General features: G+C 45.2%; 1 protein-coding gene across 22 annotated transcripts; it reads right to left on the minus strand.

Annotated features, from left to right (window-relative positions):
- Positions 1–1,939: 1,939 nt before the first annotated feature.
- On the minus strand, positions 1,940–23,063 carry ZNF384 (zinc finger protein 384). Of its 22 annotated transcripts, none has more exons than XM_069490993.1 (13): positions 22,847–22,906; positions 22,575–22,636; positions 21,639–22,073; positions 15,053–15,123; positions 14,515–14,752; positions 14,232–14,279; positions 13,686–14,019; positions 12,744–12,836; positions 8,498–8,722; positions 7,621–7,803; positions 6,023–6,101; positions 4,114–4,272; positions 2,283–3,538 (listed from the first exon to the last, which is right to left on the minus strand). In XM_069490993.1, exons 4-13 carry the CDS (start codon positions 15,116–15,118, stop codon positions 3,167–3,169), a joined length of 1,797 nt encoding a protein of 598 aa, XP_069347094.1. In that variant the 5' UTR covers positions 15,119–15,123; positions 21,639–22,073; positions 22,575–22,636; positions 22,847–22,906; the 3' UTR covers positions 2,283–3,166. The 22 variants fall into 22 exon arrangements, with proteins under 22 accessions (XP_069347100.1, XP_069347099.1, XP_069347102.1 ...); XM_069490995.1 differs by having other exon boundaries at positions 21,639–21,698; positions 22,847–22,900; XM_069491012.1 differs by lacking the exon at positions 22,575–22,636 and having other exon boundaries at positions 21,639–21,698; positions 22,847–22,900.

Raw genomic sequence — 23,063 nt, forward strand, 5'->3', positions numbered from 1 at the left:
GCAGGTGGTAAGATACAGCAATAAGATCTGGGAGACTTCACCCTAATTAAGAGTCATGCCCTTGGATGAGTAATTTAATCTCTGTGCTTATTTCCTTTTCTGTTCAATGAGAGTAATGTTACTGTTATTCTCTGCACCTCATAGTTGTTGCAATGATTGTGAGTGTATCCTTTAAAACAGTGGTCCCCAGCCTTTTTGGCACCAGGGACTGGTTTCATGGAAAACAATTTTTCTGGGAGTGGGGGATGGTTTCGGAGTGATTCAAGTGCATTATATTTACTGTGTAGTCAAACCTCTCTGCTAATGATAATTTGCATTTGCAGCTGCTCCCCAGCCCTAGCATCACTGCCTAAGCTCCACCTCAGATCAGGCATTAGATTCTTATAAGGAGCATGCAACCTAGATCCCTCTCATGTTCAGTTTACAGTAGGGTTCGGGCTCCTCTGACAAGCTAATGCAGCCGCTGATCGGACAGGAGGCGGAGCTTATGCGATGATGCAAGCAATGGGCAGTGCAATGGGCTGCGGCTGTAAATGAAGCTCCCTGTTCAACCTCCAGCTATGTGGTCCAGTTCTTTTTTTTTTTTTTTTTTTTTGAGGCAGAGTCCCGCTCTGTCACCTTGGCTACAGTGCTGTGGCATCAGCCTACCTCACAGTAACCTCAAACTCCTGGACTCAAGCGATCCTTCTGCCTCAGCCTCCCAAGTAGCTGGGGCTACAGGCATGCACCACCGTGCCCGGCTAATTTTTTCTATATATTTAGTTGTCCAGCTAAGTTCTTTCTATTTTTTAGTAGAGACAGGGTCTCGCTCTTGCTCAGGCTGGTTTCTAACTCCTGAGCTCAAACGATCCACCCCCTCAGCCTCCCAGACTGCTAGGATTACAGGCGTGAGGCACCGCACCTAGTGGCCCAGTTCTTAATGGGCCACACACCATAACGGTCTGTGCCCCAGAGGTTGGGGACCATAGCTTTAAAAGAATGGATTCTGATTCTAATACTGGTAATGAAGTTAGGGCTGTCAGGGCCTTTTAAACAGTTGGTTAGAGTGGGAGAAAAAAGCAGTAAATATTCAAGGAGCCAAAAGCATTGGCGTATTTGGTCATACATGATAAATTCATAGCTGTCACACTACATATTGAGACATGATCTCAGGTGCCCACACAAGATATCCAGGCCTAAATTAAGTGAGCATTACTTAACTATCCACATCCTACGTAAGGAGCACTGTAGGTCAGCAGTCCCAAGTGAACCACCAGTTCTCGGATGTGAGAGATTGGTCACAACTTTTTCAGTGCTTAAAGCAAGGTTTTTAATTCTCAGTAAGGTATCCTGGAAATTATCTAGTCCAATCCCTTCATTTAACAGTTGAAGCATCATCATGGCCAACATCGGTTGATGGTAGAGCCAGGGCTGAAGTCAGCATTTCCTGACCACATTCTGCTCCTCAGTTATTATAGCTGTCCTGCATCGCCGATCAATCCTGCACCCCTTAACTGGTCATGGTTCCCACCACTGGACACCTCTGGTTTTAGGTGCCACGGGATAATGAACGTGTGTATGTACACACCTTGCCAAAGAGTTAGCACAGGGCCCTTCCACTGATGCTTAGGAAGGAGTGTAGTTCCTTTCAAGAGGCCATGCTCCCGTTTGTTTCTACAGGAAACTCAGCTGTTTTGTTAACTTATCTGAAACCTTGCTCTCACATATTTAGGCAATGGAAGCCCCACGACAATGTTTGTAGAAATCCTCATAAACCAGGATTTCACTTTAGAGGTAACGAATTGTACCCTTCACATGAAGGAATCACACATGGAGGCTCATCGCACAAGCACTCATTTGTCACGCACGCTCTGGAGCAAATCCTTAGTACTGACCCTGAACATCTCCCCACAGAGTCTTCCCCCATGCTCGCTCACATCAGTAGCTCCACTGCCTCTCATCCTTTTACATGAATTTATTTCTATACAATGTTCTAAAAACACCCCTTGGTTTGTACATAAGGTTTTTTCTTTTTTTCATTTTTAAATTGCTTTATAACAACTGGTTTCCTGATTTTTTTTTTTTAATTTCCTTTTCTCTGAAATCTGCCATGATTAAAAAAAAAAAAGAAAGAAAGACAAAAAGAAATAAAAATGCCGTGGCCAGAGGACAGGGAGGAGGAAAAAAGACAAAAATAAAATAAAACATCAAATATGAAAATTCTCAGAGATAATACATTTATAAACACAGAAATGGTTACAACAAAGATGGCCGTGATGAGTGGGTATATATATATATTTATATATATATATTTATATATAAATCCGTGTCCGGCATCTGACCGTGGCACCTAGGGAGCTAAGTCCAGTCCTGGTGTTTGCCCTGAACTCTCCCTTCTCTGCCACACCCCTTGTTTTGGGGTTTCATAGAGAACAAAGCTCCCACAGCTCCTTGGGGTTTGGGTTGGGGAGGCTGAGAGTATAGGACCTTGGCTGGCAGAGAAGGTGGACAGGGGCTCCAAGGAAAACCATAACCCACACTTTGAAGCCACGCTGAACACCTTGGGAATCTCTGGCCCCTTGGGGATCACATGTCAGCCCTTGCACCCTTACAAATAAAAGGAGGTCTAATTCCTACCCAAATCTTCTACCAGCAGTAGGTAGGAAGTGAATTGAGACCATGTAGAAGAATAAAATGGCTCTCAGGGGTTGGAGCACATTAGAAACCTCTGTTCTTTTGCAGGCAAGAACAGAACAGAAGGCTGGTTGCATTTAGGGCTCCCTTTTTCTGTAACCTGGGAGGGCCAGCCTCTAGTCTTCTATCAGCTCAAACTTTTGAGGATGTGGAGGCTAAGGACAGGGTAAGTGTCCACAGTGGACAAGTTTCTATGAGGTCACAGCAAATGCTTCCCTTGAGCACCAACCCCCAATTTTAAAAGCTTTGCTTGGGAAGGGAGGCTGCTGGATGACACCATCAGCTCGGTATTCCTTTGCCAATCAGGAGGGCTGAGGTTCCTTTGAGGAGGAGTTGAGAAGAAGGATGGCATCTTGAGAAGGAAAGCCATGCCTGAGGCCCAAGGAAATGGAGCCAAGGCTTGTCATGGAAGAGGACTTTTCCCACCAAGAGTTGGAGAAAGGAGGGACCAGAACTTCTTTCTCCTCTTCCCAGTGGGTGGCAGCACGGATCTCTAAGAGCTGGCCAGGTGCTCCACCTGGATGGTGCTGGTGGTGACAGTGAGGCAGATGTCCTTATGATGCTCCGCCGTCTTATAGGGGGTCAGGTCAAAGGAACACTGGGGTGGAGGGTTGGGGTTGCTGTCCCCACCCCCTGCACCCTGGGGGGCTGCCCCAGGAGACTGGAAGTGTGGTGGCTGCTGCTGCTGCTGCTGTTGCTGCTGCGACGCCTGGGAGGCCTGGGCCTGGGCCTGAGCTTGGGCCTGTGCCTGAGCCTGGGCCTGAGCTTGAGCCTGGGCCACTGCTGCCGCTGCTGCTGCTGCCTGCACTTGTTGCTGGAGATCAGGAGGGTTGTGTTTGCGCATATGTTTCATAAGGTATGTTTCCTGAGGGAGACGGTAAAAAAGAAGTTGAGGGATGAAAGGTAAGGAAAACCGATTACTTGTAACTAGCAGCCTGGGTTCTAACTCTGCTGTAAAGACAGCAATGTTATACAGAGATATCCTGGAGCCAAGAGTAAGCACGACTTAAGTAGCACTTTCAGTGCTCACCACTGGGTAGAAAGGAGAGGGGGACCTTTAAAAGTCACTGTGAACATTCAACAGGCAAAGGGATAAGCTGCCGTTTTTCTCAAAGATCTCCAAATGGGACTTTACAATCTCTTCTGGAGTCTAATGGAAAACACCTAACTGCAATCTTGCTCTCCTCAAAATTTCAAGTGGCTTTATTTTGTGTTTAAGTAGAATGAAGAATCATTGTTTATCAATCTCTATAGGCTTAGGGACCATAAATTTCTCAGCTATGGGTCTAATTAATTTCTGAATCTTTACTGGTATTGGTAAGTTGGAGTTAGGGAGGCAGGGTATTCGCTGCAACAGATCATTATCCAGAAAGACGGGATAAAGTGGATTATAGTCTTATAGGACTACCAGGAAGGAAAGAGAAGAAACCGAGTACTCACCGACGTATATGCCCGACTGCAGATAGTGCAGGTGTACACCTTGGCATGCTTCACCGTATGCGTAGATAGGTGCACCTCTAGTGAGGCTCCATCTGTGTACGCCCGATGACAGTTGTGGCACTTGAAGGGTTTATCTTTGTTGTGTTGCCGTCTGTGGGACTGAGAAAATTGGGAGAAACCAGGATGAGTGCATTGTATTCTGCCACCTGCCCCCTTGACCTTTATGGAAAGCCCTGAGGTATCAGGTTTCCCAGCTTCTCTCTTCACCTGAAGGCAACAAAAGTTGCTTTGAATAGAACCTTAGAAGCTAGAGGATAAGGGAGGAAGTATACCTCACAGCGCACATATCAAGATCCTGAAATTAGAATGACAGCTTATGGTCTCAGTAGTCCACTGGTTTTTTTGTTTTGTTTTGTTTTTCGCTATCTCCAGGTAGATAGTATAGCCCAGCAACTCTTTTTTTTTTTTTTTTTTTTTTTGAGACAGAGTCTCACTCTGTTGCCCAGGCTAGAGTGAGTGCCGTGGCGTCAGCCTAGCTCACAGCAACCTCAATCTCCTGAGCTCAAGGGATCCTCCTGTCTCAGCCTCCCGAGTAGCTGGGACTACAGGCATGCACCACCATGCCCGGCTAATTTTTTCTATATATTTTTTTAGCTGTCCATATAATTTCTTTCTATTTTTAGTAGAGATGGGGTCTCGCTCTTGCTCAGGCTGGTCTCGAACTCCTGAGCTCAAACGATCCGCCCACCTCGGCCTCCCAGAGTGCTAGGATTACAGGCGTGAGCCACCGCGCCCGGCCAACTCTTAAAGTAAGGCATGGGCATCTCTAGGGAACACTAAGACCTTTTCAGGGGTCCCACAAGGTCAAAACTCTTTTCAAACAAGACAGTGTTTGACATGGGTTTGAACTGCATGGGTTCACTTATACATGGATTTTCTTCTGCCTCTGCCACCCCTGAGACAGACAGACCAGCCCCTCCTCTTCCTGCTCCTCCTCAGCCTACTCAACGTGAAGACCTTTATGACGATCCTCTTCCATTTAATGAATAGTAAATGTATTTCTCCTTATGATTTTCTTAATTACATTTTCTTTTCTCTAGCTTACTGTAAGAATATATAATACATATAACATACAAAAAAAAAAGGAGTGTTTGCCTTTTTCACTCTCATCCTCTCATGACTGCACATGAATGTGATAATGCAATAGATCATATGCAGCAATGAGAATCTACTCTTCTTCTGTTAAGCCAGACATTAAGGACGCTTGCAAAAATGTAATACAATGATACTCTTCTCATTTTTTCCGGAGGGTTTTAGAATATGTAACTTATGTTAACATGCAATGGGTTTCTTATTGTTCTTTCTAAACAGATTACTAAATATTTTTCAGTTTCTCAGTTCCACAATATCGATGTAGATAGGTATTATCCATATAAACAAAAGCTCTTTAGGCTCCTTAATCATTTTTTTTTATTTATTGTTTTTTATTTTATTTTTTTATTTTAGAAACAGGGTCTCGCTCTGTTGCCCAGGCTAGAGTGCAGTGGCATCATCATCATAGCTCACTGCAACCTCAAACTCTTTGACTCAAGTGATCCTCCTGCCTCAGCCTCTCATGTAGCTGGGACTACAGGCATGTGCCACCACGCCCAGCTAATGTTTCTATTTTTGTAGAGATGGGGTCTCGTTCTTGCTCAGGCTGGTCTTGAACTTCTGACCTCAAGCAAGCCTCCTGCCTTGGCCTCCTAAAGTGCTAGGATTACAGGGGTGAGACACCATGCTAGGCCCCTTAATCATTTTTAAGAGTGTAGAGGAGCGTGAAAAAGTCTGAGAATCACTATACTAGTCAAATGGCATCTTGATCCCAAGTCTCAGACTCAGATTCTTATGTGGAGGGTGGAACATTTACCTGCAGATTGGAGAGTTGGGTGAAGGCTTTCTCACAGCCTGGGTGTGCACATTTGTATGGTCTATCACCAGTGTGGATTCTGCATGGGATTAGAAGAGAAGAAAGGGAAAGGACATCAGCAAGGACACTTGGGGATTGGCTCCTTAACAAACTTCAAGGCCAATCCTGCCCTAAGGAAGCACATCAGATAGGCCTCCAGGAGGCACCAGCCTTGGTTCCTCTCTGACATGGATCAGGTTGTAATGCCTCATATCTGGTCACTGCGTGCATCACGCAGCTCAAGCTAAGCCCCCTCTCTGCTGGGGAGGAAGAACTGAGGCCTCAGCACCCAAGAGACAGGCAGTTCACAATCTGGCATACAAGTCAGCTCCTATAGTAACTATCCTAATCAACATTCAAAAGCATAAAGTAGACACAATGGCAAGGAAAAAGAAAAACACACTTCCTCCTTGGCCTCACCCTACAGCCAGAAACTATCCCTCAGCCTTGTGTATCACCTCCAGAGAAAGTTATAGTATCACAGAAAAGCAGAGTCACACTAATTGTGGGGAGTAGCAGTGATATTAATGGAAATGGACAGAAACTCCTAGGGGCTTTTCCCAGTCCAGCCCCCTAACGGCAGGAAATGCCTAGTATCAATATGAACTCTTCCTGCAACACTTCAGGGCCCTCTGCTAAGATGGGCCAAGGACTTGAGGGTACACTGACACCTGCTCCTCATCAGGGAGTTCAGAACCATCTCTGTGACTAGGTGCTTTTCTGGATCCGTGGTATAAAATCCCGAAAACATCATAGGACACGTCTCTTCTTTGTGAAGAAAGCCTGACTCCTCCTCTTCTCAAAGCACGATGTCTGATCACTTTAAGGTGGGAACATCACATCCACAAGGAGCTGGGTGAGATGGCCTATGCCAGCGTGTCTGAACTCTAGTCCAACTTGAGATACCACATGAAGGAGATGATCACTCTTCTAGTTGGCAGGTTCACTTCCTCCCAGTCACTCCAGAGTCACAGGATAAACAGTGGGCATCCTTATGAAGTATGAGCATTTCATTTTGTTTGCTAGTTCTCTGTGAATATATAGTACATCTTTCGTTTTGTTCTCCATTCCTGGCATCCCTTGGAGCGTTGCTTGTTGCTGTGGGTGTCATCAGGCTGGTGCCCAGCTAATGTCTGATTATATCTCTTGTCCATAATTGGTGAGCTAAGGGCTAGAGGTATGGTCTTCTCTTATCAAATGCCTCTGCTTTGGCATCAGGGAGAAAATCTTGCAAGATGTTTGCATGGTATCTTCAGGGAGGGAATTGAGGGAAAGAAAAGTTGTCTCTACTCCAAGTACATCTCTGCCTCCCATGGATCAGGCAGTATCACAGTCATTTTATCTCCCTGACGTAGCTCTTGTCCCAGAAAGGCTTTCTTAGCGACCACTTGTGTCTCCAATGTTGTTGCTTGGTCTTCTTTCTCCCAGATGCCAGCCATGTTCTCCTCCAGCCAGGTCTCTCCCCCGCCCCCCGCATGCGGGTTGTTTTGTGTGTCCGGGGCGGGGGTGGGGAGGGCATGCCAGCGGGACGGGGTCAGTAGCCCGCCACTCTCCCTTACCGTGTGTGCTGCTGGAGGTGGGAGAGCTGGCGGAAGGCCTTCTGGCAGTACGAACAGTTGTAGGGCTTGGCCCCCGAGTGGATACGGAGGTGCTGGGCCAGGTAGGAGGTGTTGGCGAAGGTCTTGGAGCAGTGCGGGCACTTGTGGGGCTTGATGGTCTCCGTGTGCATCTTGGAGTGAATCCTGCCGGAGAGGAGAGGAGGGAAGGGGGGAGGAGGGAGCAGTTCGACACCAGGGGCTCAGCTCTCTGCTGGGTGAAATGATGTTGCTTGACGGATGAGAGAGCACCCCCTCCTCCCTCCTCCCAAACACACTCCAGCCTGGATAGGCTAATGAAGAGGATACCCAGATCTAGGTTGTTGTTGATCATAAGTCGGTGGCTAGAATGGCAGTGAGATGATGAAGAGCTGCAACCCATGGCTCCTGGTGACCGTGACCTTAGTCAGTCTCATCAACCCTCTGCTTTTTCCTAAGGTTATGCACTCACCAAAGACACCCTGCTTCCAAATAGTAATTTGAACAAAGACCAATATCGCCTGTTCCCCATGGACCTGAAGTTGAAAGCACACCTTGGTTCTGAACTGAAGCATATAGTAAAAGCAGGGCCTGCTCTGCAGAAGATTTCCAAACACAGACACAGAGAGAAACCACAAGAATTGTTCCACACTTTGGGATTGAAGACCACAGTTTTTGAGGCCCTCCCAAATCGCTAGGATATGCAATTAATGTCCATGTACAATAATAGCAGAGAATTGAGGCTATCAAAGGGCAAACGTGAAAGGGAAAAAACAATACATGTGGAGAGAGGAGTAGGTGCAAGCAACGTGGCCTTGGGGTTCACAGCCAGGTAGTGGGGTGAAACTGAGAGCAGCCTTACCGGGTGTGCTGCTGAAGGTGGGAGAGCTGGCGGAAGGATTTCTCACAGAAGTTACAACTGTAGGGCTTAGCCCCTGAGTGTATACGGATGTGCTGGGCCAGGTAGGAGCTGTTGGCGAAGGTCTTGGAACAATGTGGGCACTTGTGGGGCTTGGTCTCGGTGTGTGACTTGGAGTGGATCTGCATCTCCGACTTTGAGTAGAATGTCAGTGAGCACATCCGGCACCTGGGCCAAGTGAGGGCAGCGGTTAGAACCCTTTCCACCAAGAAGGCATGGCTGAACACGCCCCTCTACTTCTAAGAGAAGCCCACCCATCTGATCTCTCTCCTATTGCAACTTAAGAGTAGAGGCTCTATTTTATTCATCTTTATAGCCTAAACTTCTACCACAATGTCCAGCACATTATAAATATTCAATAAATGTTTGCTGAATGACTGGACTCCCTAAGTGTGAAAAAACAGGAATTCAGCCAGGTAAGTAAGAAAAATTTTGTGGGCTCTGGGCAGATGTGATTTTCACTGGGCCAGGAATATCAGTTAATTTCTGTTTTCCTTCTGCCTCTGACTTGATTTCAAACTGTCAAAGAATTCCTTTCCCTAATTTTCCCACATATAAAGTACATCCCTTGGCATTTTTCAAGCCCCATAGATCAGTGGTCCCCAACCTTTTTGGCACCAGGTACAGGTTTCTTGGAAGACAATTCTTCCATGGACAGTTGGGGGAAAGGGGCAGGAGGCGGAGCCCAGGCAGTGATGGGAGCAATGGTGAGCAGCTGTAAATACAGATGAAGCTTCGCTGACAATGAGGAACTGACTGGTTTCTCTCCTGTCTCCACAGATAATTTTCTTTCTCAGATTTCCCCCTACTACTTTTTGTTTTTGTCTTTTATTAGGTAGTCAAACATAGCAGTGGAGAATCATATATCAGCTTTAGTGACCCTAATGCTAATAAGTTCTGATAACCCACTACCATCAGACCAGTCCCTACTTCCTTTTTGGCAGTGATTCCCAGAGGGATGGGAGTGGGGAAGTACCAGAATTATTTGGAGGGGCTTTTCCAAACCATAATATCTGGCCTCTACACCCCCCGCCCACCACTCCTTGGCAATCAAGTGAGAACCACTTTTGCAATGAGCCAAGGTAACTGTTGGCAGTGGGTTGTATCCCTCAAGCATTTGAGAGAAAAAGGTTTGCAAAACACCTGTCTTCCACACTAAACCTTTCCACTCTCCTAGCACATAGAGCCAGCGTCAGCACTCTGGGTTGACATCTATAGCATTTGAATGTACTTTCATCACCTGAGTTGGTAATGGAAATCCTTCCCGCTCTGACACTGTTCTGCATATCAAAGAAGGAAGCCTCTGTGCAAGTTAAGCCACAACTATTTGGACTTTATTGGGTAAAAGCTACCTGTATGTGAGCTGGAACCCTGCCATTTTCGTAAACAACTCACCAGTGCACAATGTGAGGTAGTAGGAAGGGCAATGGGCTGGAAGCCAGGCTACTAGGGCAAGTCCCTCTTCTTTGGGTTCTCCCTCACTTATCTTTGTAAGAGGGGCTTAGGATGACACGGGGTGATTGTTTCTGCACTTTTTTCATCTTGGGAGAATTTTTTAGAGAATAACTTGAGATAGATAAAGACAAAAATGAACACTGAGTTCCTCAGAGAAAACAATTATCATTGTTAGTTGAGGTATGGTCCCTATTTTAATGCTTTTACTAAAATTCCAAACATTAACAAGTTCCATTTCTCTAGTTACTTGGTAACTCTGAAGTTACCCATCCCTGGATGTTGTCTGAGACACCTAAACACTGCCCGAGAGAAGGGAAGTTCTGTTTATAGTTAGCATAATCAAAAGGACATAGCCAATGGGAGTCTGGACACCGGGCTCTACTCAGAGTTCAGTTATAGGCTTGCTCATTAATTTAGACCTCAATTTTCTGGTCTGTAAAATGGAGAGATGAATTTTTGCCCCTAGAAAGGCCAGCAAACACCCAGGACAGTCAAAGGTAAGCCAAGTGTTCTCTAGTAGTAAAATTGTACTGATGTTAACAGCCTTTGTGCTAATGGATGAGCTCATGCTACTAAATGTTTCACTAAGACTGAGGTTACAAACTGGACACACTGTCACTCTAGGGAAAAACTGTATTAAGTTGCAAACTAATCTCTCTTGATTGCTAAAATTTCTCAGATTGGTAGAATGACATGTTTATTTTAACACAAATAAAATCTCATTAGTTTGTGTGTGAAGAGTGTTCAACACATAACTGTGCCCTACACATGAAAGTTAATTATAAAAAAGAAAATAACCCTCTTCATCAATGTTTCCAATTAGATAAGAATATACAAAACTTAAATCCATGGATATTGGGCTGGCAATAGAATGAGCTGTCTCAAAAGACAGTATAATAATGATGGGCCAGGTACAGTGGCTCATGCCTATAATCCCAGCACTTTGGGAGGCCAGGGCGGAAGGATCACTTGAGGCCAGGAGTTAGAGACCAGCCTGGGCAACATAGGCTAGGAGTTAGAGACCAGCTTGGGCAATATAGCGAGATCCTAACTCTAACACACACAAAAAGATAGTATAGTAACAGTTGCCATTTGCTGTTGTGCCTGATAGTGCCAGGCGCTTGGTTAGGCACTTTAAACACATTTTTCCTACTCCTTGCAACAACCTGGCAAGTATCATCCCTGTTTTATAGGAAGGAACACAAAGGCTCAGAAAGTAATTTGCCAAGGGGCAGTTATTCACTATAAACCCACAATGCTAACCTACTTTAAAATTTCTGACACTGGAGGTATTCAAGCAGAGGATGGACAATCACCTGCCAGGTGAAGGGACTGACCTAGGTGACCATTAAAGTACTTCCAACCTGAAAATCCTATGAAGCCAAGTAAGAGCAAAAGTCCTCTAATGCAAGATGTTGGGTGGTTGGAAAGCAATTTAATTTAAGGGAATCGTGGCAGTGGGCGATTAGTAGGGGATAGAAAAATCAACACCCCATATAACAGGTGCATTACTCCAGGGGGCACCACTCACATCTAACACAATGAGAATGGTACCCCTTGGAGGCGTGCAATGCAATAGCCTTGATTACAATGACCACTTTGTATTAGCATTCCATTTTTCTCCTAAGATGTTCAAAACAATTTCAAATACCCTGATTTTCCCTCAAAATATTTCCACAAGATAGGTGAGGGTATGACTGGTCATCCCATTTTATAGATGGGAACAAAGAGTTAAGTTGATTTGCCCAGAGTAACAGAACCCAATTCCCCCAATACCCAGTTCAAATTCTATTGCCCACTGGAATGGATATGGTTGACCCACACATGCATCAAAATAGGGATTCACTGTGATTAAAAAGATTCCTTTGGAACTTCAGAGTTCTGAGTTTCTGAAGAAATTCTGTTCACCTAGAATACAACTAGTCACCCTTAAATTTCAGAGTTCTCTTTAGTCACCTGGGTAAGGGGTCTTTTAAGAATTCCAAAAACACTGAGGGTGTGCCAAGACCTATCGGACTTTCTTCCAAATGTATATTCACATCTGTTTTAATATACACAGTTCGGGAAGTCTAGAGATAAGCTTTAATGTGGGTCCAAAACACAAACAAGTACAGAAACTTGGCAGAATGAGAGGACTCTGACCCACCAGAAGGGCTTCACAGGGTGACAGAGGATACTCCTGCTACTATAGCAACCAATTTTATATAGATGTATCTCCATGTCACAATGACCTCACTTTAAACAAACACATAAAAATCCAGATTTCCACAAAATCAACTTTAAAGGGATTTTCATTTTATGAAATGATATATAAAAGAATGTCTTTAAATGAATCAAACTTGTCAGATACCTTTATAATATGATATGATGTAAACATTTTCCAGGAACACTTTTATTGTATAAAGTGGGGTACACCTGTAATAATAAAGCTCCAATGAACTTTCAGATTATGAGCTGGAATTCTGCAGTGCTCAATACTTTCTGCATAGCAACACTCTCCTCATTTTCACTTATAAAGAAGGATCTAAACACTCATGGCTACTCTCCACAACGGAACTGTACAACACAAATACAAATAAATGCTAAATCATGACTATTTCTTATCTTTCTTTTCAAGTTCTCAACATTTCAAATCTTATCTGATATATACTCCCAACAAATGGGAGGCATAAACAGAATTCTCCCCATTTTACAGATGAGGAAACTGAGGCCCAGAGAGGGGAAAAGGACTTGCCCAGGGTCACACAGCAAGTTCGTGGTGGAGCCGGGAACTGAATCCATGAGCCCAAGGCTCTGTCCATTTCCTGTGCCGCAGTTCCCTTCGCTCCTAAAATGGGAACAACATTGCCCATCTCGGTACACTAAGGACAGACCCAGTCTCCCAGCCATGCACATCTGCCCCTGTCTGCATCAAAGCTGTGAGTGGTTATCCCACTCTGTATACTGGGACCAAACTCCCCAAACCCACTAGGGCACTTGACAGCTTTCAAGGGGATTAAAAGATGTTCAACTCTCAAAGGGCAAGGAGTTTATTTATGTTAATTATTTTTGTATAGTATCACATGCAAATATGCACATAATGCTTTTTGGTAATGGGCAACTTAGAGGAAGTGGAGGATCAAAATGACTTTCATGAATTAGAAAGTGAGCAGTCATTCTAGAAGCATATATTCCAAAGGGGGAGGTATCCTATTCCTCCCACCTTCTTACGTAGGCCCCTCCCATCATCCCAACCATGCAGGGTCAGGCAGGCTCAGTGCTCAAATATGGCCCGAGAAACGGTGGATGGCACACAGCTTAGGTTAGGTGCTTACCAGAAAGGTTTCTTGGAAAAATAGGAATGGAAAATGTAGAAAGTAAAAAGGAGCTGCAGACAGAGCCTCAAACCCAATCCAAAGCCTTATTATAAGAGAAAAACTCTCTACTCTGTCATGCAAAAATAAGTCAATGCTGATGCCCCCCCAAATTAGGGTGGGTCTGCATCCCGAGGGAAGAGGCACTGGAGGAGTGCCAGCAACTCTGCCTTGCTGCCCCACGACAGAACACCTGCCATGCAAGTGCCTCTGAGGTAGGAAGCTGTCAAGAGTACAGCGCCTGACTGGGGCAGTATACCAAGAGGGCAGGGGAGCCGAGACAGCGATCCTCACCCCATCCTGCCCCTGGCTCTGAGTCTTACCTGTAGGTCTTGCTGTCTTTTTGATGGTCATCGTCATCCTCAGGAGAGAGGACATAAGGGTCATTCATCTCAGGCAGCCCTGACTCCAGCATCCGCTTCTTCTTTCGACCCCGTGGGGGTTTAGGAGCCACAGTGCCACCTCCACCACCACCTCCGCCTCCTTCCTCTGTTAGGGTCGATGCTACCTTCTTAGAGAGGTCGGGGACCACCTGCAGGGCTTGTGAGCCAGGGGGAAGAGCTGAGACAATCATGGGAGCCGAAATGGGGAAGGTCTGAGCTGATGTGGCTGTGGTCACAAGAGAGCCTGAGGGGGACGTGATTACCAAACCTGGACCTAGGATTGGGAGAAAAAGGAGATGGTGTCATGTTGTTCAGTTCTGATCCTAATCCTATTTCATTTCATCCCTCCCCTCCCCCCCCCAGATAATCTAATTAACCCATCACCACCACCCCCCAACCCAGAGTATACAGGAAGCCCCAAACCCTGTAAAAAAAATAATGGTCTCCTAACCCCTGTCCCCACCCCCCGGTAACAGTGAGATTTACCCCTTGATTGACTCCCTTCTCTTCTCCACCTCTGAGAACAGGAGACTCCTTGATTCAGAGAAGGAAAGAATGTCACCTCCTCAAAGGCAGGGACCGCATCTTCTACTTCTTTGTATCCCCCACAATGCCCAGCACATTGCTAGGCACACAGTAAGCACTTAATAAAAATCTGATTGAGTAATCAAACACATAACCCACTCCCCATGTTCCTGGAGCCCTCCAGCCTGGGGTACTGATCATGGAAGATCAACACCTCAGATTGGAGAAGTGCAGAGTTGCTCACCAGCAGTCATCAGTCCTGTAGATGGCACAGGGACCACCGTGATATTCTGGGTGACAGAAGCCTGGCTATGTGGGGTCAGCTGGTCTGATTTGGATTCTGTGTCCATACTGATGCCTGAGGGCAGGGACACTGAGGCAGGCACTGTCAGCAAGGTGGGGTAGTGAGGTGGCGCCAGCCCACAGCCCTTCTCTGGCAACAGCTGATCCTTCATCTTGTTGATGAACATTGTATTCTCAATCTAAAACAAAAGGAAGCGGAAAGGGAGTGCCCTCTTCAGACTGAGAGAGTCTGATTTTTTCAGTTCCTAAGCAGTTTTCAGCGTCTGTCTTTCTCTACAGAGATCAACTTTGGGCTTTCAGAGAGAAGCCAAGACAGAAACACTGTATAATTCTCAGTGATAGGGGACCCAGTGAACACCACGTGGTTTCTCCTGCTTCAGTCTCCACAGTAACAGAACTTACTACTCAGTAATAGCACTTATTACTCAGAGTTGAAAAAAGTAAACAATGAGGGACAGCAAAAAAGCAACACCACTTACCTGTCCTGAGACTGTGGGGATAGAAGGCCAGAAGTACGGGTTAGAATTGAAGTGAGATTCTTCCATTCTACCTGAAGAAAGAATGAAATCACATGCTCAGGAATAAATCTGAAAAAGCTTAGCAATGGAGAAGGTGAGTTGAGTGCTTCCTTATCTCCTCTTTGGCACCTGGTCACATGGCTGGGAACTGGCAGGTGAGACCTTAGTGTCCAGCACATTAGCCCCCTTGGTCAAAGCCATGTAGCACTGTATCCCTAGCCTACAGACTAGCCTACTCAATGCTTGCGAAAGAACTTGTACATACCTCATTTGCCCACAGAATGTTTTCCATGCCCCAAAGAAAAAGAATCTTATTACTTTCCTTTGTTGACAAGAAGAGAAACTGAGGTCATGAGAGGGGAAGACGTGTGTCCAAGGTCACACAAAGCAGCACATCACTGACAGGCTTGAAAATAGCCAGGGTACCTGTCACTGCTCCTCTTTTCCCTCATCCTTCACATCCATCTTCCTTGAAAAAATTTCAAGAGTTCCTATCAATATGTCTACAGTTCTATGCAGCTTGAAATGGTTCCAGGCCAGAATACAAAACACGCAAGGTAATTTAAAAAATGAAATCAGCAGGAATCAAAATCAAGATTTTTTTTTGAGTACCAGTTAATATCTGGGGACCATGCCTCACTGATCCCACCAAGGTCTATGAACATCCATGGTGCTGAATGGGGTACCACACACACTGGGCTGAGCAGTGAGAACCAAGGAATTGCCAGTTTGAAAAAGAGTTCCGTCACATCTGTAATCCTAGCACTTTGGAAGCCTGAGGTGGACAGATCACTTGAGACCAGGAGTTGGAGACCGGCCTGAGCAAGAGACCCACCCCATTTCTACAAAAATAGAAAATAAGCCGGGCATCATGGCTCACACCTCCTACTCCTCCAGAGTAGCACCAGCTACTCTGGAGGTTGAGGTAGCAGGATCGCTAGAGCCCAGGAGTTTGAAGCTGCAGTGAGCTGTGATAATGACACTGCACTCCACCTCAGACGACAGAGCAAGATTGTGTTTCAATAAACAAATGAAAAAAGAGTTCTGGTACCTACAGTAGTAGGCTAGATTTCCAAAGGGATTCAGAATAGGGACAATGGCGGACCAGAACACATACACGTACTAGACTCTTGCTTTGTATTTCTCAAACACTATGCTTCCAAAAGTTCCAGTTCTTCTCTGTATGTGGATGATAATTAAGCTTAAAACTTTGTGAGTGAGGAATGAATAAGAATAAAAGTAATCTCTCAGAATCACGCTGCCATGACATAGATGGGTATAGAGTGCAGGAATCCCACCACTGACTGTAAAACTCTGATCACTTCTCGTAGCAAGGTTTAACTGGCAGTATGTTGGTCAAGAGTAGCTTCCCAAAATCCTGGAATAGGAAAGACCCAGCCCCACAAAAGGCATGTAAGAAAAGAGTATGAGACTGGTGCAATGGGGAAATGGCGAACAGTAGGAAATAACATTATTACCATGCTGCTACTCTGAGACAAGAGCAACCAAGCTTCAGCGGGGGAAGACCTGTGACATATAGCCAACTCAGACCCACTGAGGATATGCTGGAGACAGATACCAGAGATACGAAGAGCTAGAGGGTAGGCTGGGCACAGAAACTGGGTTTCAGGTAGTGATTAAGGAAATTAGGAAAGACCTTCAACAAAGGAGTCAAAATTAAAAACTGCTCTAAACGTACATCTGTTCCTTGTCCTTCTCTAGAAGGCTCATCACACTTTTTGCTCTACTAAACAGCAACCTCAATTTTCATAAAACCTATAAAGGGAAGAACCAAATTGCAGCCTACTTTTTCTCAGTAAGTACCAAAAGAGTAGAATGCACTAAATCTGTAACTACAACAGCTTCACACAAATAAGGCTATTAAATGACTGAGGACCAAGCACAGGCAAATTCTGTTCCCTGAGTTATAAAAGTCAAAATAACCAGTCTCTGACTGAGGACCAAGCACAGGCAAATTCTGTTCTCTGAATTCTAAAACACAGTCAAACTAACCAGTCTCTGACATATGTGCTAACTTGGTCCTTCCAGTCCTAGCTTTATAAAGTAGTCTCAGGTCATCCTCAGGCAACAGAATCAAGAAACAATCAGATCACAGTTTAAGGGGATCCAACCGTGCCAAGCTTTTTGGGAGGCAATGATCACATTTTCTTCATTTGTATCTTACAACTAACATAGGACCCATCACCTAAAAAGCAATTATATATTTAATGAATTGAACAACAGTAGACTCTATACATATAGATTTTGAAAACCATGCTAGGGACTCACACCTTAACTCACAACCCTTATCTATCTAAACTTCTAGCTGAGAGAAGTGAAATAGACAAGAGATAAGAGTGGTGATGGATTTTGCAGTCACAAAAAAAAAAAAAAAAAAAAAAGAGTGTTGATGGACAGTGGGAATGAAGTAGAGTATTAGACGGGAAAGTAAAAGAAAGGAAGGTCTAATATATAATTTCCCCCTGAAAAATTAAGGAAGTAAATGCATTATGGATGTGAAAACTTACAAGGGAGGAACTGAGAGTCTGAAAATTAGAACGCCCTCATATAGGATTTCTGTGAAAAGGTCCCTTTCTCCCCCAAAAAGATTACATCCATTCATACTGTCCTATAAGTGGCTCAGGTGAAGCAGAGTTTCTGAGGGTATCCCTGTAAGTTTGATGTGATGGGGCTGGGTGCAGTGGCTCATGTCTACAATCCCAGCACTTTGGGAGGCCAAGGCAGAAAGATCACTTGAGGCCAAGAGTTCAAGACCAGTAGAAAAATTAGCAAATGTGGTAGTGTGCACTTATAGTCCCAGCTACTCAGGAGACAGACGGAGGAGGATTGATTGACCCCAGGAGTTTGAGGTTAGGAACTATGATCACATTATTGCATTGTAGCCTGGGCAACAGAGCAAGACTCTTGTCTTAAAAAAAAAAATGTTATGGACAATATCACCATTAACATTTGTTAAGTGTGACTGTATTCAAGGTAGTGTTCTAAGTACTTTGCAACTCTTGTATCATTTACTCTCCACAACAATTCTATGATAAGCACCGTAACCCCCATTTTCAAATGAGAAAATTGGAGGCACAGAGTCAAACAGTAAACAGCAGAGCAGGGATCTGAACCCAGGCACCAAAGAGCAAATTAAGGAAAGAGGTTCTACAAAGGACCAAAACCATATAACTGAAGTACACACTCTCTGATATTGTGGCTTGATCCAGAAATTAAAATTTAGAATAATTCCAGGAATGAACTACATATTTTTCAGGTAGTTCTCAATAAATGTTTTCAATATGAAGTTTTTGAAAACAGCAAAATGACATGCAGTTCAGGTCATATTCTGCTCTCATCCTGTGAAACCTCACTTGGCTACCAAGATAACTGATTTCAAAATGATGGAGTCTGAATAAAGAGGCCAGAATTTCCAAGGGAAAATAAATAAAAGCCCCCTCCACTTACCTGGAACCCAGTCTATTGCTCTGCTTTGGTTCTTAAGAGAAGCTGAAGGTCAGAACCACAGCTGGTCCTGGATTAAGACAATATATGTCTTACAGGCTTTTGATAAATAGGTCAGCCCAAAAGGGGGCACATAAAGAGTACTGTTCATCCAACTATAAGGCAACATTTACCTCCAAAATGACACCTGAGAAATGCTATGCCACTATTCTACTAAAGAGGCTGACTTTGTAAATGGCGCCCCCTGGAGTTGTGTAACAAGGTACCCTGGTGCCAGATCACTCAAATACCTGTTAACTGTGGATTCACCACTTCATCTTTCATGGAGGAAATTTCACCAAACCATCCCAACATCCAAGCAAGCACATATTAACATTCTATTGACCCTGAAAAAGAACATTACTATTATAGGGAAAATTCATCTCTACATAGAAAGTGCCAGTTTTGATGATTATGACAATACATTTAAAAGAAAAGAAAAGAAAAGAAAAGAAAAAAGAAAAGAAAAGAAAAGAAGAGTTGGTTTGGTTTCCCCTAGAGTTGGAAGGAAGAGGAAGACTTCTATTATAGCCCTAAAGAGCAGAAAACAAAAAATATAATAGATGGAGAGAAGACAGGCAGATTGAAAATCTGGGTTCTAATTTCAACTGTACTACTGCAGCAAGCCTCACCAATTGTGTTAACAAGAAGAGAGGTTTACTATAATTAAGTTGGACAGTACTTTTCTTTCAAGAGGTTCAAGGAACGACATATTCCTTCTCTAGTCTCAAAAGAAATCTCAGAAGCACTAAAGAGGTGAAGAAGAGAGACACTATTAAGTAACAGCCTTGAAACACATAGTAGAACTTGAACTCTTGCACCAAAGCTTTGTCCATCTGACCACATGCTTCCATAATGGTACTAACCAGCCAAGGATAAAAGTATCACAGCCTGTAACATGTTGTTTTGGCAGATACAGTGAAGAACACTACCTTTTTACCAGAACTTACTAATTACAACCAACCTTTAGAAAATCATGAAATACTCATGCCCATCAAGTTCAGTAGCTAGAGAATGGACCTAGGAATCAAGACTTGTGGATTCTAATTCTAGGTCCTACATCAGTGGAAGACTCTGAATAGTTACTCTACTAGGTTTTTATTAATCTTATGATAGAGGGTGGAAGAGGATGAACCCTTTACAGTAAGGCATATGGTGATGGAGGCTGCACAACAAAGAGATAGAATAAGATGCTCAAAGTCTTCCTGAAAGGAAAATACTTAAGAGAAATACTTCCTGGTGATGAGGACTATTAGTGACAATTAGTGAAAATTACATTAAGACCACATAATTACAAAGGGACTACCCAAAAGTAATGGATCTGTAGCCTCCAGCTTAGTAGTCTACAAGAAGCATCAACAAGAAAAAGATGGCCGGGCGCGGTGGCTCACGCCTGTAATCCTAGCACTCTGGGAGGCCGAGGTGGGCGGATCGTTTGAGCTCAGGAGTTCGAGACCAGCCTGAGCAAGAGCGAGACCCCATCTCTACTAAAAAATAGAAAGAAATTATATGGACAGCTAAAAATATATATAGAAAAAATTAGCCAGGCATGGTGGTGCATGCCTGTAGTCCCAACTACTCGGGAGGCTGAGACAGGAGGATCCCTTGAGCCCAGGAGTTTGAGGTTGCTGTGAGCTAGGCTGACGCCACGGCACTCACTCTAGCCTGGGCAACAGAGTGAGACTCTGTCTCAAAAAAAAAAAAAAAAAAAACAAAACAAGAAAAAGATGTGAAAAACAATCAATTTTCAACTACCGAAACAACTTAAACACTCTATTGAGAGAAACAGTTCTAAAATGCACAATTGCAGAAAGCTTGCAATATTACCTAAGGACTTGAAATGCAGAAACACAAAGAAACATTTTTTCCTCAATAAGGAAACAAAATCTCTTTCTCTCAGGTTCGGAAGACATTCAAGAAAGACCATCCCAATAGGATTTGGGACCCTCCTCCTACTATCCATGAACTCTTCCAAGTTCAAAATAACTCAGAACAGGTTTACCCCAATTCTACTGGGAAAGACCATCATACCACATACAAATAGACCAAACAGGACCACTACTACCATGCAGCTGGCAATCTGGGCCAGCAGCTTCTACTCTAGGCATCACTTGACCATTGTCCCCTGTGGAAGAGACAATGTTGTGGTTCTCCATGCCCTGCCTGTTCTACTATAAATGATGGATTTGGGAAGTGTGAGGCCAAAAAAACAATATTAAGTAAATAAAGCTGGAGAAGAAGGAATTACGTACCTAATATTTAATCATCAACTTGGCTTAGAAACCTATGGGGAATAAATACTATAAACCAGCCTAGAATTGGTCCTTAAAAGATACCAATAAGGATCATAAACTCTGAATTCAAACTCTTTTGGGTCCATACACTCTCGTTTTCAGGCTATCTAAAATTCTATCACCATCAGGCCTTATATTGTGAATTCTTCCAGAACTACTTCAGTACCTACTCCATACAGTTTCATCCACTTTACCCCTAACTACCAATGAGCAGTTTTTTTTTCCTCCAGAAAACTTCACCCTGCCACACCAAATTCAAATAACCCTGTGTCAGAGATTCTAGTCACTTAACAGATCCACATCAAACACTCCACTGGAATATTAAGGATAGGAACCCCACTCTAAACTCAGCTCTGCTTGTTCCAAATACAGGAAAGCAATTCCATAAGCTATGCCATAAAAACCATATTGGCAATTAGGGCCTATGTGTCCCCAAAGCAGAATAAATTTTTCCTTTGGAGGCAATGCAACACTATCCAGTGGTTTCACTTGAGCATTTCACATATCATTCCTGATGAGTGCTAGTGGGAATTGAAGGTGACAGGGTACAAATTTTTACAAATCAACTTCCTGAGTACCCTCAAGAGATAATAGGAAAAGGCTCATTTTTCTCCCACAGCAAACACCAATATTACAAATGCTAGTACTTGAAGTATTCTGTCACACTGTCAAAAAAAAAAAAACCCCATTTGATTGTGACCCCTTCTCCCCGAAAACCAGAAAAGCCATTAAACCCAAAATTGTCTTACCCTCTCTCTCTCTTCCTCCTGTCGTCTTATTCTTTCTCCTTTCCAGGGCTCCTGAACTTTCTGTAAACAAATTGTCTAGGTTACAGGAGCCAGTAAGGGTGCAGCCACCAGACTGCTGTGGAGAACCTCAGAAATTCTTTGACTGTCAGCAGTCACTCTGGAAGGCAGGCAGACCCCCAACCAACAATCCAAAGATGGAAGGATATAATAACAGGAGCCTAGTGCCACCCTCTATGTGGATATAAGGGAAATAAGTCCACTTCCCAGAAACTAAGATGAACTCTATCACCAGTCTTTGGGTTCCACTCCTAGGCTCAGCCACTGGTTCTTCTTCCTTCCCAGGCCACAGGTAACCAGGGGTCAGGTAACAGAAGAGGTGGAAGAGAAAGAGGGTCTCTGCCCCTGAGGAGTTGCTTCAGAAGGCAAAGCTGAGGGCTGAGGGGGATGCACAAGCCATTGTGTCAGGCACAGTGCCAGTTCAGGCCCGGCTACTTCCTCTAGCCTCCCCCCTACTTCTTAGAGGACTTCACCCCCTGCCTACCTAAGGCCTTGTGCCAAGAAGTACCTCCCTCAGCCTGCACAGTGGTCTATCTATTGGAGACCCCTGTTGTCCCCCCAAAACCTTCACTCCCCTGAGACCGCCCCTGGTAGCCTTCTCCTGATGTCGCCCCCCCACTCCTTCCTCAAAGACCCTTCCTTGGGACGTCCCTCCTTCCCCTCCAGGGAGCTGAACTCTGCCACCCACCAGACAGGCACCCGCCCCCTAAACCCCCCCATTCCTCCCCATCGCCCGCTCCTCCACAACCATTTCCGGTTCCGGGACGGACACACATACAGTCACACCGTGGACCCCCCCTCCCCGCCCCCCCAAGGAAAAGGGGAGAGGGGAGGAGCAGGGAGCTTGGCGCGCGCCGGCTGCAGCGGCGCGAGACTCACCCGGCGGCGACGGCTGCGGCGGCGCCAGAGCCTGAGCCAGAGCGCGGGAGGGGCGGCGTTTGCTGGGAAAGGAGGGAGCCGAGTGGGGCGGGAGGACAGGAGGGGGCGAGGGAGGGGGGAGAGCGCAAGGCGGAGCGCGCGGGCACGCACCTCGGGCGCGAGACGAACCCACACGCTCACACGCACGGAATGCGCGCGCGACACCCGCAGGGCGGGGGCGCGAGGCAGTGGGTGGCCCCCCTCCCTCTCCCTCCCCCTCCCCAAACACTCACCCGGAAGTGGTGCTGCAGCTCGTGCTCCGGAGAACCCCAATTCCCCCACGCCCCCCTCCCTCCCTCCCTCCCTCCCCCCTACAGGCTCAGAGGAGAGCTCTGCGGAGAGAAGGCGGGAGCGCCGGAAACGAAAAGGGGGGAGGGAGGGAAATAGCAATGCGGGGGGGGCGGTAACGGAGAAAGAGGGGAGCGCAAAGGCCGAGTCACTTCCGGGAGT

The sequence above is a fragment of the Eulemur rufifrons genome, chromosome 16 (genome assembly GCF_041146395.1).
Source record: "Eulemur rufifrons isolate Redbay chromosome 16, OSU_ERuf_1, whole genome shotgun sequence".
Classification (NCBI taxonomy): domain Eukaryota; kingdom Metazoa; phylum Chordata; class Mammalia; order Primates; family Lemuridae; genus Eulemur; species Eulemur rufifrons.